Source organism: Harpia harpyja, chromosome 7, assembly GCF_026419915.1.
Source record: "Harpia harpyja isolate bHarHar1 chromosome 7, bHarHar1 primary haplotype, whole genome shotgun sequence".
In the NCBI taxonomy this organism is placed as follows: Eukaryota; Metazoa; Chordata; class Aves; order Accipitriformes; family Accipitridae; genus Harpia; species Harpia harpyja.
The window spans coordinates 2,877,504-2,889,898 of NC_068946.1; the positions used below are offsets into that span (position 1 = coordinate 2,877,504).

The following is a 12,395-nucleotide window of genomic DNA, read 5'->3' on the forward strand; positions in this document are numbered from 1 at the left end:
TCAGTCATGGTCTTCTTCAGTCTTGGCAATATAAAAATGTGCTTTTTAAATAGTCATTTTACAATATGTGTCCCTCAGTGAGAATTAACATTAATAGCACGTGCTGTCTAGAAACTTGGATATTTAGATGCAAAATCTGATACTTGAGGTCCCTTGTTTAGCATATAATTCAACTTTTTAGAACCACACTTCTGCCTAACCTGAGGAATTTAGAAGTGTTTGAAGTAAATACATGCTTAAACACCAGGCATTTGGCTGTACTGGACATTAGATATTTTTGACTAAAATCCCATGTCCATTGCAATCCATTAATTATAATTTTTAAGTACTTTCAGTACAGGTCACAAAAGTAAAATTTATATTTGAAAACTCCCATTATGAAGTATAGCTTGGCATATTGCATTACAGAAATGTGATCATGTGTGATTACATATCATTGAAATGATGTGAAAGTACTGGAAGACACTGGAATACTTAATGTATTCAACATAAGGAAATCGTACTGAGTTTAACAGTATAACATCTATTCAGTATAACATCTATTATCTGGGTTTATAATTTTTATTCTCTTTTGGTGAGAAAAGCATGCTGCTTAGTAGGGTGGGTCCATTTCTGTGTATCAAGACAGTCGCTGAGTTTCACTGTTATGTTCGATTTTGAATATATGACCAAGAAACAGTAAACACAAATAGCTCAGTAGGTATCTATTTGATTTTTTTTCTTGCTCTCTCACTTACTAAGATGATTCTTATTCTTGGATTTTCTAGTTCAGATGCTTATATGGCAGCCCAGGCTTTCCTGATGAGGAATTTCAGTGGGAGGTTTGAAAAATTCATCATACCGTGCTTTGTTGCAAGTGGACAGATCGATGAAAAGAAAGGCTCTGAAAACCTAAGCTGCAGGTATGTGCAATTAGGTATTTGCAATTCATGATAGTTCAGAAATTTGAGGGGGAAATGGTGGGCATGTTAATTTATTCATTTGGGGAGGAAATTTGTTTTCTGATCTTAATTACTTCATAGGTCAGTGGTAGAAACTCATGCTTACAACCCACTAGTTGGATAAGAATCAAACACATAAATATAAAAGCAGCTTAAAGAATAGTTGTATGAAAAATTTAAGCCAGATTTAGTTCGTCTTTCTGCTTAGGCATACACAAAAAAGTCAGCTGCCAAAAATTATGTATTGATTTGTAATACCAATTTAATGATAACCTGTGATATGAACAGAATAAGAACAGATTTCTGACAGTAGTTTTTGTTTCTGTATGGTCCAAGAGCAAATATCCTTTTACTATCTCTCTAGCCCTTACAACACTTTGTACTTGGAGTTGCACTGTCCAGCTGTAGCACCATCTGTTGTGATCACTTCAGATAATGGAAAAAACATGGTCAATTTTGGTGATGTTGCAGTAGGTATGAAATTTGAATTAAAGTTTTGAGTTTTTTCTGTCTGACGTTAATCTCTTCTGAGCATAGTATTGCATTTTCTTTTACATTGTTCCCTTGATTTTCAGAAGTCAATATAGAAATTAGCCCTGTAATAGGTACTTAGGTGGAAAATTAGGAGCCTATGTGGCCAGCTGAGGCATGTAAAAAAGCAGACTTGATCCCCAAATGTGGAATCGGAAGCTCTACAAGTGACTGTCCAAATTTGGAAGTATTTTGGTGAGCTTTGACTAGTGTATTAGCCATAGAAATGCAATGAACGTTTGGCCCAGGTAGAAGCATGAGTAAAAATGAGGAATGGTAGTGCATGAGTGAGCATCGTCACTTTTTGAAATGTTTTCATTCCTGTCAGGCCACAGAATGATTAAGCGAATTACAATACAAAATATCTCCCCAGAGAAGCTGGAAGTATCCTTGTTTGGAACATGTAAGTTAATCTGCCATTCAGCTTCTGTTTAATTTGACTCTTTATCTGTAGGAGGAACTGTTTGACACTAAAGCAAGTAGGAGGTAGCAGATTTCAGACTTAATACACATCTTTCAGAGTGAGGCAGGTGATGTGAAGGATATATCAGATGAGCCTAGGTGACCTACTGGAAAGCTAATTCCATTCCACCCTTTTAACTGCAAATAATTCTGCATAGAGCCAAACTTGAGAAGCACTTAACCACTTTCTAAAGAGTATAAGGTACTGATGACAAAGCTAGTTTCACTACAGTATGACGTAGTGTGAAATGGAACCAACTCCTCAATTTTTGCACAATGCTTCTCTGAATTTCTGAATATCTTGTAAGAAGAGGGTACTACACTGGCTTGTCTGGGTTAAACTGTGTAGGATAATATAGGAGAAGGTGTGTCCCGGATCTTGGGCTGTTAATGACCCATTCCAGGCAAAACCTGAAAATGGAGTTACGTGGAGATCTTATTGACTGGAAAAGGATCTTGCAGCTATTTGAATTTGGGGGGGGGGGGAAGGAATTGGATTAGTTCTTTTCTCTGAGTTAGTTACTGATCTCTGAAAAAGCTTATAGACAGTAGGTTTGTATGTCTTTGGTCTGAACAATACTTAGAACCTGTTCTTACATCTTTTTCCCCAACCTTTGTTTATAAATTTTTTCCTTGAGTTGCACTATTTTAGCTAGGATTCTCAGTTCTGAATCCCAATGGTCCCTTCCTGTTGGTCAGACCAGTTGGAATGCTTGAGCCAGGTGAAAATAAAGCCCTCATCGTCTCTTTTTGTCCAAATGAGAATAAATGGGTGAGTAAGAGATACAACAGTAATGGGGAAAAAAAGGAGAGATAGAGAGATGTAACAGGCTGTGTAATATACACGTATTACTGACTGGAATGAGGCTGTATAATAATAAGAAAAACTTGTTACCTGTGCATAGCCCTTCCCAACATTTGGATCTTTGTCTATGCACTAAATCCAGAAGTTCTGTAGTAATGGCCCATTCATGGGAGGGGGGTCAGTTGGAGGGGTGGGGGATGTTTTCCTTCAGCAAATGGGCTAACAGACATCCTCTTGGCAGTTTTGTGAAATGCTGGACATCCGGACGGCAAAAACGAATCTAACCCTAAGTATCACTGGTCATGGGGTGATGCCATCAACTGTTTGCTCTGTGGAAGAAGTACTCGATATGGGATATGTCATAGCGAGAGAGAAGGTGACTTCCACATTCAAGGTAAAGCCCTCTATGCTGAACCAGAAAGCACATCAGCAATTTTTGTAAGGAGGAAGAGGAGTTCTGTAGTTTCTAGTCCGGCAGAACGTAAGGCTGAGTGGCAAACTGTAGACAAAAGAATATAGCTTTAAAAGCGTGTCTGGCAGAGTGATTTGGTGCTGAGACAGTTTCAGGCCAAAGGTAACAAAGCTGTGCAGGGAGGACCTCGTCAGCTGCTTCTGTCCTGCCTGCAGCCTACACAAGAAAATAGAGATCCAGTACCTTCTATAAAAGAAAAGGAGAAATGGTCTGTGTGATTTTCTCTGTAGATCTAGCCGGTATGCAGAGGGATGTGAAGTCAGAAATGCCTTTGCTTTTACCAGTGTTAGAAATATTTGCTCTCTTTCTTTAATCTGTCCATTAGTACTATCACAACTGAGGCTGCTCTGTGTCCACACAAAGCAGTGACAGAGGTTCGTGGGTGAAATGCAAAATTGGTCCTACAAAGAGCACGTGAGGGTCTGCCACGGTACAGTCTAGGGAAGTTTAACCGATTCACTCATTCACATACTGCAGATGCCCACAGACTCAGAAACAGGCCAAGATCTAGGCATAATTTTTCTCCTCTCAGATTTTGTCTGTCAATAACCTAAATATATTACTTGCTGCAAGACTCTTAAAAGGAGCCTGTTCCCTGTTGTTGGGGGGGCGGGGGTTGACATGATCCATTACGGGTAGCAATAACACATGCTTTTGGTGGCATCTGGGTACACAGTAGTACAGTAATGCAGTGAAACAAATTCAGCCAGTTCACAAACTATGGATCCTACAGGTTTGAGAATCAGTTTTCTTAATGAAAATGCTGTTGTGTGAATTAATGTCTTCAGATACAGAACACTTCCACACTGACCCTGCAATACTCCATACAACTAGATTCACTTTCATCAACAAGGGACAAAGATCAGCAGAGACTTCCATCCTTTATTACGTCCTCTTTACAAAGAACAGATTTTGTTGGTAAACTTGTTTTTTAATTTTCTCTCTTTCTTTTGTTAAAGACTCATGAAGTATAAAGCAGCATTACTTGGCCCTGTTAGATCTACACAACTGTCAAAACCTGGGGCATCACGTCACTGAAATTAAAGGCATAATTTTGTTTCCCCAGTAGGAGCTGTACTAATTCTTTCAGTATAGGTAGCTGTAAACTTATGCAGCCTGAGCAAATATCCACGACTAAGGAGATAGCAGTGTTTGCGTGGGTTTATTTAGATTCAGTAATTGCATACTAAAGATTACATTTAGGGATGTCCATCTCTGTAAAAACACGTTAGAATATAGGAGGGGTTTGGTGACGCTTCTTCAGTACCTCTAGAGATGAATGCATTAAACCGATAGATGGATTTATTTGGTATTTCTAACACCCTGTTCTGCTGCAAAACCATGTATCAGGTCTTATTTATTTGCTGTTCCAACAAAAAATTAAATGGGTTTAAAATATATGAAGTAGTAAAGCGGAGCTGTCATCCTTTCTTATTTGTATCCTCATTTATATTTACCAGGAACACAGAACTATAATGGCTTAAGTGTGTTCAGCATCTTTCCAACAGAAGGAGAAATTGTTGCTGGGAAGAGTCAGGATTTTATTGTTACTTTCAGTCCTGATCATGAAAGTCTGTACTATTCTGACCGTCTCAAGTTTGTGCTCTTTGGCAAGGTGAGACAGTCAAGATACCTGGATTATGAAATCAATGTCTAAATATGACCCACGGTGATTTTTACCACCATGGGTCTTAACAGGAGTTTCAAATAATTATATCTAGTAGACAGCATTTGTAGGCAGAAGTATTATCTTTATTAGGTAAGATATAGGTAGGAGATGGCAGGTTTGGGGCCCACTGACTTTTTTCAAGGTTTTAAATATTCAGTTCTTAATCCGTAGCAATAGTGACTTGGGATTCAGTCCTGTTTTCTGCCCAGCTGTCCGCACTGCGTAAATGAGAGGTGATGGGAGCTAGGCTGCTGCCACACTGCTGAGCACAGCTCCAAGTGGATTCTCTGCAAGTAGCATTTAAGGGCAGCGGAGAGCGACGCGACACCTGGGCCGTGCAAACTGACAGGTGCTCTGAGGTCCAGGAAGCTGCTTCTGCAGTCACTCAGCATGAGGAAGGAGGATTCCATCTGTAGAGCAGCAGTTGAGCTTAGATGGAGCCCAGGTCAGGATAGACAGGCTGGCAGCATAGCAGGTGGCTTTATGCCGTGTTCCAAAAGAGACTGACCAAAAGCTAATGAAGGGTGCCGACTAATGACCATCAGCAGGCACTGCAAACACAGAGCAGAAACTGGTAGTGAGCAAGTAAGCACTGTTTCTCTCCCTGCAAATTTTGTATCTCCGGATTATCTTTGGAATTACGGTTAAGAATGCAAATCGGACTAAGTTGAAGATGAATGGAGACTGGTCCTGGTTCACAAACTTTAGCCACGTTTGGTGGCAGATAAGATTTGCTTCTTTCAGTGGCTTTAGTATAAATAGTTTGTCCAGTCCCCTCCTGAGGCACGTTGCCCAAGAATGAAAGGTTGTTTAAAAAGAAGTGCCTGAGCGGACAAGACAAGGGGAAGATGCAGGATTCTTGTATTAGAGTACAGGGCCTCTTGGCATTTATATAGGCAGATGATGTAATAATTTCTATGCAACTGATGCTGCTGTGTCAGTATTGCAGTTACATTGGTACTTAAGCTATAGCTGGCATGTGAAGCATTCTTGTCTTATATAGAAAATAGCCCACGTGATCCACCTAAAGGGTGCAGCAAGAGATCATCCAATGTTTGTGGAAGGGGGAGTTCCGCTAGATGTGCCCATTGAGTCCTTGGCTGTGACATTACCTACGTCATCGCAGAAGGCACTAAAAGGAGGTAATGTGCTACCACTTACAGTTTATTACAAAACAGTGAGTGATAAGACATGAGCATGTTCCTCATCCTTTACGAAAAGGTAAATTAAAGGCAACTCTTCCAGAATCAGAACAAATAAGCACTATGGTATAGCCTACATTTGTAACACACAAAAAAAACGCAGGAAACTTTCTCGTAAGGAAAGATTTTCTCTTCATTTTAATGCAGTTATATCTTAATGATGATCTTCTTTCTTTGCAATTTACCTTGCAAAAAATGATTGTAATTTAATGCTGCTATGAAGTATTAAGATGCATTTGCTTTCTGCCACTTCTATAAAATTATTTCATATGTAATAATGTATCCTGGAGTCTCCCGATTTGTACTGTTATGAAACAGACACACTCTCGGGGTTTGAATTTATCCTTCCTTAATTTCTTTGGACAGGATCTGTGTTCAGAGACAGCATATAACCAACTCATAGCTCCTGAGCTATAAATAAATCCAAGCACATACCGTACACAAGTAGGAATATAGTACACACAATGTATGTGCCATGGGGCTAGAAAACAAGCATGAATCTTGATAAACAATTAACAATTACAGTTTGCAATTGCAAATTAGCAAAACCTCCTTTTGCTTCACTGTAAGAAGGATCTCCTTATCTATGCCACCTCATGAATTTGCTACAATGTCACTTTGTTTTGAACCATCCTGGTGTAATTTATGCTTGTTCCAAACTGGTAATCGCTCAGTTTTGACTGTCTTGGAGTTTACTTGATTCTTATTTGTTTAGAGCTACAAGAACCAGTGAAATCCATTCTCCTCATGCTGGACTACATTGAGGGAGAGAGTTCTCCAGTGCCAGCAGTGACAGAACTGAAAGTTGGAGCTATACAAACAGCTCAGTTTGCATCTAAGAAGGTGAAGAAAATAAAAAGCGCAGTTTTATGTCAGATGCTATAAGGAATACTGACAGTGTACAACTGGCTACTAGTTCCTTCTGTCAAAAATTCAGTCTATAAATTAAAAAACAGAAGCTTTCAGGGTTTCTGACAAACTTTACATTATAAAAGCATCAGTGTTTGAAAAGAAAAGATTATTTTTCAGGGGCTAGTATGAGGAATTAGCATTATCATATTAAGTCAGCAACAAAATTAATTTAGCAGTTTCCTTCCCTAATTCTGAAGTACAGAAGTTTGAGCACAGAACTGAATTACAGGTCTGATCCTGTTATTTCAGTATAGTATTTTGTGACAACTCGACACAATGAACAAGATGGATCCTTGCAGTTTCAAAGCGCAGAAGCAATCTGGCAAGACATAGGCCCACATATAGCATTTGGGCAGTGCAGCCTTTAATAAACAGTCATTGTGTTTGAAGGAGCAGAAATGAGGGTGTGTTGTGTGTGTGTCTCTCGTAGAACATGGAGTTCAGTTTTGATAGCCTGCCACTCCTGCAGCAGAAGGGATTCACTATTGAATCTGTGAAGGGAACGATTGAGCCTGGTCAAATAAAATGCATCAGTGTTTCTTGGGTGCCACCTGCTGACTTTCGGGTAAGTTACAGTTGCTACAGCATGTTGCTGCTTAAACTGGAAGTGTGTGGCAGCTGTTTTCACCGACTTGTAGGAGCAATACAAAAGCTGATCTTCAAGATGTCAGCAGTACGGGCTGCTTTGACACATTGGGATGACGGAACACGTGTGGTTACCAAGGGGAGTATAGGCTGGTATAAACACTTATACGAGAATAAAAGCCAGGAACAATATGTGTGATTTGGAGGCTTGCTACCTCACCACAGACTTCATTCATCTTGTGTGATGAAAAGAACAAACATTAGCCACTTGCATCTTACAGAACTTAGAGTAACTTCTTACAGGCCACTGCATGATGTAGCACCAAAAGGCCAAAATGCTGCTGCTGTCAGCTAAAAGGCACAGCTTTGATCACACTGAAGTGAGCTTTTTAATGCCCCCTGTGCGAGAAAACCTGCGGTCCTGCTGACACAGAACTAACTTTACATGGATTGTTCTGCTGCAGTGTTCACATTTCTTTTGGCCATGGGCTGCCTTTCCTTTGGTATATTCCTGGAAGTCAGTGGGGCCTTTTGGATTTTCCACTTTATTAACTGCTTTATGAACCCCGTTTCCCTGGCTACTTCTGCCTTTTTGTATTGCAGAGCCTAGGTATGAGGTCCAAACATCTCTACAGGGCTGTGACTGCCCTTCCTGATTCATCTTCCTGGGCATTCATGGAGACTGAAAGTATTTACTCCCCTGCTCTTTGTTGTGAGGTGTGTGTGGGATGGCAGAATGAGTAGCTTGTTCCAAAATTAAGATTGCTGCTGTCATGTGCAGAAAGAAGGCAGTAGAGTTCCTGGCATGATGTGTCAGGTTGACATCGTGCCTCTTGGTAACCACTGGTTGTTACATAAGATTTAACACTAACTGATGGCTAACAGGATCCATTTCTTTCCCAACCCTCACTGCAGCGTACTCTGTTGCTGCTGTGCCCAGTTGTCATGGCTGTAATGTGGTGACAGTATCTGTAGCACTCTGGAGATAGAATGCTTAGTCATTGCTACTTTACTTACTGCAGTATGAGCGTTGCGTGGAAATATAAAAGAGTCAACACAGTGTGAAGTGAGGTAATCTATAGCTATAACTGGTACATCTTACAACTGAGATGTGAAATACTCGGTTTAGAACTTGATCAACTAATTTTTTCTGTCTACAAAAAAATAGGTTGGGTTTATGTGTGGATTTTTTTGTAGGCCGATGATCCTCTGCTTGTGACAGCCCTCCTGACCTTAAAAGGTGATATTAAGGAATCTTACCGAATCCTCTTCATGGCAAAAGTTGTGTCTGCATATGCTCCCACTAAGTGAGGGAACCAAGCTAAATGGAAAGGAAGATGGAGGCTTACATTACTGGGAAATCACTGGATCTCAGTTGAAACATGGAAAGATTTTAAGATTGTTGCAAATGTGAGGGGAGCGGGGAAGTGGGAAGGAAAGTGACATGTCGTATTTCTGCTTTTTTCCCCCAAAATGTCTATGTAAACTCTGTTTCCACTAGTTTCATTTTCAAGCTGACTCTGTGACAATGATCTTGTGGCAGAAGAAAGAATTGATGAGGGGCCCAAGTAGATAGATCTGCTGTTAATTGCAGTGTCTTCCAAAGGTGGGCATTCCCTCAGGAGGAGTTATCTTTTTTTACATCTACCTGGGTGAGTTTCAAACAATGTATCTTTTTCCAATTTCAGATGCATTTTAATGGTTTTGGAAAATCCTTGACCTTTTCCCTCTTAAGACCAGAATAAAGCTGCTTATTCAAGTCTCCTCCAAAGTGTTTGGGCAGTCATTTTTACAATACGGTGTGAAATCTTCCTGGTGACACATGGTCAAGGAGGAAATAAAGACCATGCTGTTCACTGAATTGCTGGATATGGTTAGACACTTGCCCTAGATCATGGCTGTCCAGGGACATTGTATTTCTATATTTGCTTTCCTCCGAATTCTGACTAAGAGTAGATTTCTGTGTGTTACTGGGGAAGTTGGAGTGCCCTGCAGGTCTGTCTTCTGTCAGGAAGCAGTAGCTAGTTCAGGGAAGAGAAAAGTACAGAGGCACTACGCTATGGAGAATGAAGGGACCGGGAAGTTAGGAGACATCATGGATAATCTTTCAAATCTTATATCACACTCTTTCTTGAATCACAGTAAGTCTGTGGCAGAATTCCCTCACCACCGCTCCAAAGGCATATTGCCATTTGGCCCTGTGTGGCTGTTAAAATTGCTTTAGATTATGCAGTAAGAAAATAGAAACAGACTGTTTGTAAATATCCCTGAGGTAAAATGTGTCAAGCTAGTTGGACTGCAGGAAAAAGCAGTAAAGCAATTGTCACAAGAAATACGTTAACTAGTTTTCCCCCTTCTATAGAGGAAGCTTGTATAACTGATGAAGAGGGGTTGCTTGTTTTTCCAAAGACAGTACGTTTGATCCATTCAGATCTGTTCTCATATAATAATGGATCAAGTGGCTGTGGAGTTACTTAACTCTTCAGTCTAAAGGACTACGGATGCCGGAGCAATAAACAGTCACCATGGGAGGAGGCAAGAGCAGGGAGGAGGGTGGCAGTGCTAGCCAGAGACAGCTCTGCCTTCGTAAGAGAGGCACCGAGTATTTCTTTCTGCCGGCACAGCTGGGGCGGTCGGGTGGAAGTTGAGGACAATGAAGTTTGTGTGCTGGTTCTCTTACAGTCCTTGCAGCCCTAAAAGGGAGATTAAAGACCACTACATAAAATGAAACTGTTGCAAATAGTGCTGCACAGTTGACAGTTACTTAATGATAGGGAAGTTTCCAGTAAGCAAGGAAGGGCACCGCATGTTGGGGTGGAAGGTTTATTTCAGGCAGTTAATTTGGGGGTATCCGTTATGTGAGGATCCTTTGGATTTCACTCTTGGAAACTGAAATGGCTGAGAATAAATTAGTCTCTGGACTCTCATAACCATATAATCTGCTGAAAATAAGTCTAAAATTATCTACCAGGAAACAACACCCCTGTCTTAGGAACCTGCCGCTTCACAGAGGTCAGGTACAGTGAAAAAGCATCCAAAGGATTAAAAAAAGTAAAAAATTTAAAGAATACATGTAAAGACTGTAGTGATGTTGAAAAAATGTGGAGGTTGCTTGCAAGCATAGGAAGGTGGCTTAGTAAGCAGAAAGAACGTGTGTACGCAAGGACTAGCTGGTCCAACCAACAGTATTTGCTTGGACACCGAATCTGAAAGACTCGTAACAACTTCAGAGAGCTCTGGATGCGCCCATTCAGTTGTAGAAGTTGGAGGGTCAAGCACACAGCATCATATTGGTGCACTCAGAAAGTTAAGCTGGTTATAAAGAGCAGCTGCCATTGACCGGCTTAAGTCATTGTCTGTACTGAATAGCTTAAAAGGTAAGCAAAGGGTGTAACCTATTTTTAACTCCATTCTTTGGACTTGATCTTGAGAACTTATATGAATAATTTCTCAGACTTGAAGTGAGCATAAGGTTCTCGGTTTCACTGGTCAAAGTTCCCATGCTTAAATCTAAATGTGTATTCGTTTTCTCCAGGGGGAGTGTTGCACTGTGATAATAAGAATAGGTTACTATTTCTGGAGTACCGAAAATAAACTATGCTTGCAACACACCCGCTGACATTCTGTAAAACACTTAAGGAAATCTGAACGTTTTTTACTCTCTTTCATGAGAGAAAAGCCTGTTATTTTATCTCGGGCCTCGAAAGTAATCATATTTGACTTCTTGGGGGCATAATGGCTGATCCTTGCAGGACTGGGTTTTCCTTTCCTATTGGATTGGTTTTGTTCTTTTGGCACACATAGTTCAATATTCCTAGCTCTTGCATGAAGCAATACACGAGCAGTGAGGGAGATAAGCTGTTGTGAAAGGGAAAAGCATATTGATGTGGGAAAGCAGATCCATTGTAAAACTTGATGTAGGCATGCAGACTATGCTTCTTCATCTGAACACAACTAAAACTTGAAAGGTAAAAGAACAGTTAGTTTTTCTGCAGAAAGTAGCCCTTGGATGTTTTGCTATTATTCAAATGAGAATTACCACATTTCACCAAGGAATAGAAAACAGTGGGATCCTTTCCAGAAAAAAACAACTAATCCTCTGATGTATTTGCTGCAATTCTTGGGCTTGATTTAGCATTTAAGTTTGTCAATCTACAGTAAAAACGTTGCCCTTACTAGACATCTGACAAAGCTTGTTTCCTTGACTAAGCTGACTGAAGTGGAAAAGTCAGTGCCTAAACCCTGTGACAGTTGTAGGCTCTTTCATCAGTGCAGCTCTTCAGTTGCTTAAAACCTCTTGCTTATGTGCGTGGATGTTGAGCAAGCAAGCCAAGGATTCACTAACAGATGACTTCTAAGACAGAAATAACTAAGATAATTTGATTTAGATTAACCTGGTTACTTTTGCTACGTTTTTAATTGGTGCTGAGCCTCTTTAGAATCTTCACAATGCAAATTTGCAACGATCCGCAGCGCGCACTGTCAGTCTACTGAAAATTTAGGAATCCTGTGTGGATGCTCCTACCTAAAACAATTCTTACGTATCATGTATATGAAAATAGCTTCTTATCTTTCCCCAATACAGGAAACAGAGATGACTGACTAGTGGAAACAATTCTGCTAATTTAGACACACCAAGCTGAACTAGAAATAGTGGGTTCGTAGGTAATTAATTCCCTGAGGACATTGCATTCTACTTGCATGGCTTAATGCCAAGTTCACAACCACCAGAAGCAGCTCAACACAGCAGCTCTAGCCTTCATACAAGTTAATCTCTTGAAGAAGCAAAAAACCCTGTTCAATACTGTGCTTCCAA

At 40.3% G+C, this 12,395-nt stretch overlaps 1 protein-coding gene across 9 annotated transcripts in view; it reads left to right on the forward strand.

Annotated features, from left to right (window-relative positions):
* Positions 1–9,344, forward strand: part of CFAP74 (cilia and flagella associated protein 74) — a 50,440-nt gene extending 41,096 nt beyond the window's left edge. For 7 of the 9 annotated variants that reach the window (XM_052792147.1, XM_052792146.1, XM_052792148.1 and 4 more), the window contains 11 exons: positions 768–902; positions 1,306–1,415; positions 1,801–1,856; positions 2,587–2,706; positions 2,981–3,133; positions 4,000–4,129; positions 4,672–4,826; positions 5,884–6,022; positions 6,798–6,925; positions 7,425–7,559; positions 8,777–9,344. In XM_052792147.1, the coding sequence (XP_052648107.1) occupies positions 768–902; positions 1,306–1,415; positions 1,801–1,856; positions 2,587–2,706; positions 2,981–3,133; positions 4,000–4,129; positions 4,672–4,826; positions 5,884–6,022; positions 6,798–6,925; positions 7,425–7,559; positions 8,777–8,890 (1,375 nt within the window). In that variant the 3' untranslated portion in view covers positions 8,891–9,344. Of the gene's footprint in view, positions 1–767; positions 903–1,305; positions 1,416–1,800; positions 1,857–2,586; positions 2,945–2,980; positions 3,134–3,999; positions 4,130–4,671; positions 4,827–5,883; positions 6,023–6,797; positions 6,926–7,424; positions 7,560–8,776 lie in introns of those variants that run through there. The other 2 variants (XR_008235948.1, XM_052792153.1) reach the window with 2 other exon arrangements.
* The last annotated feature ends 3,051 nt before the right edge of the window (positions 9,345–12,395 follow it).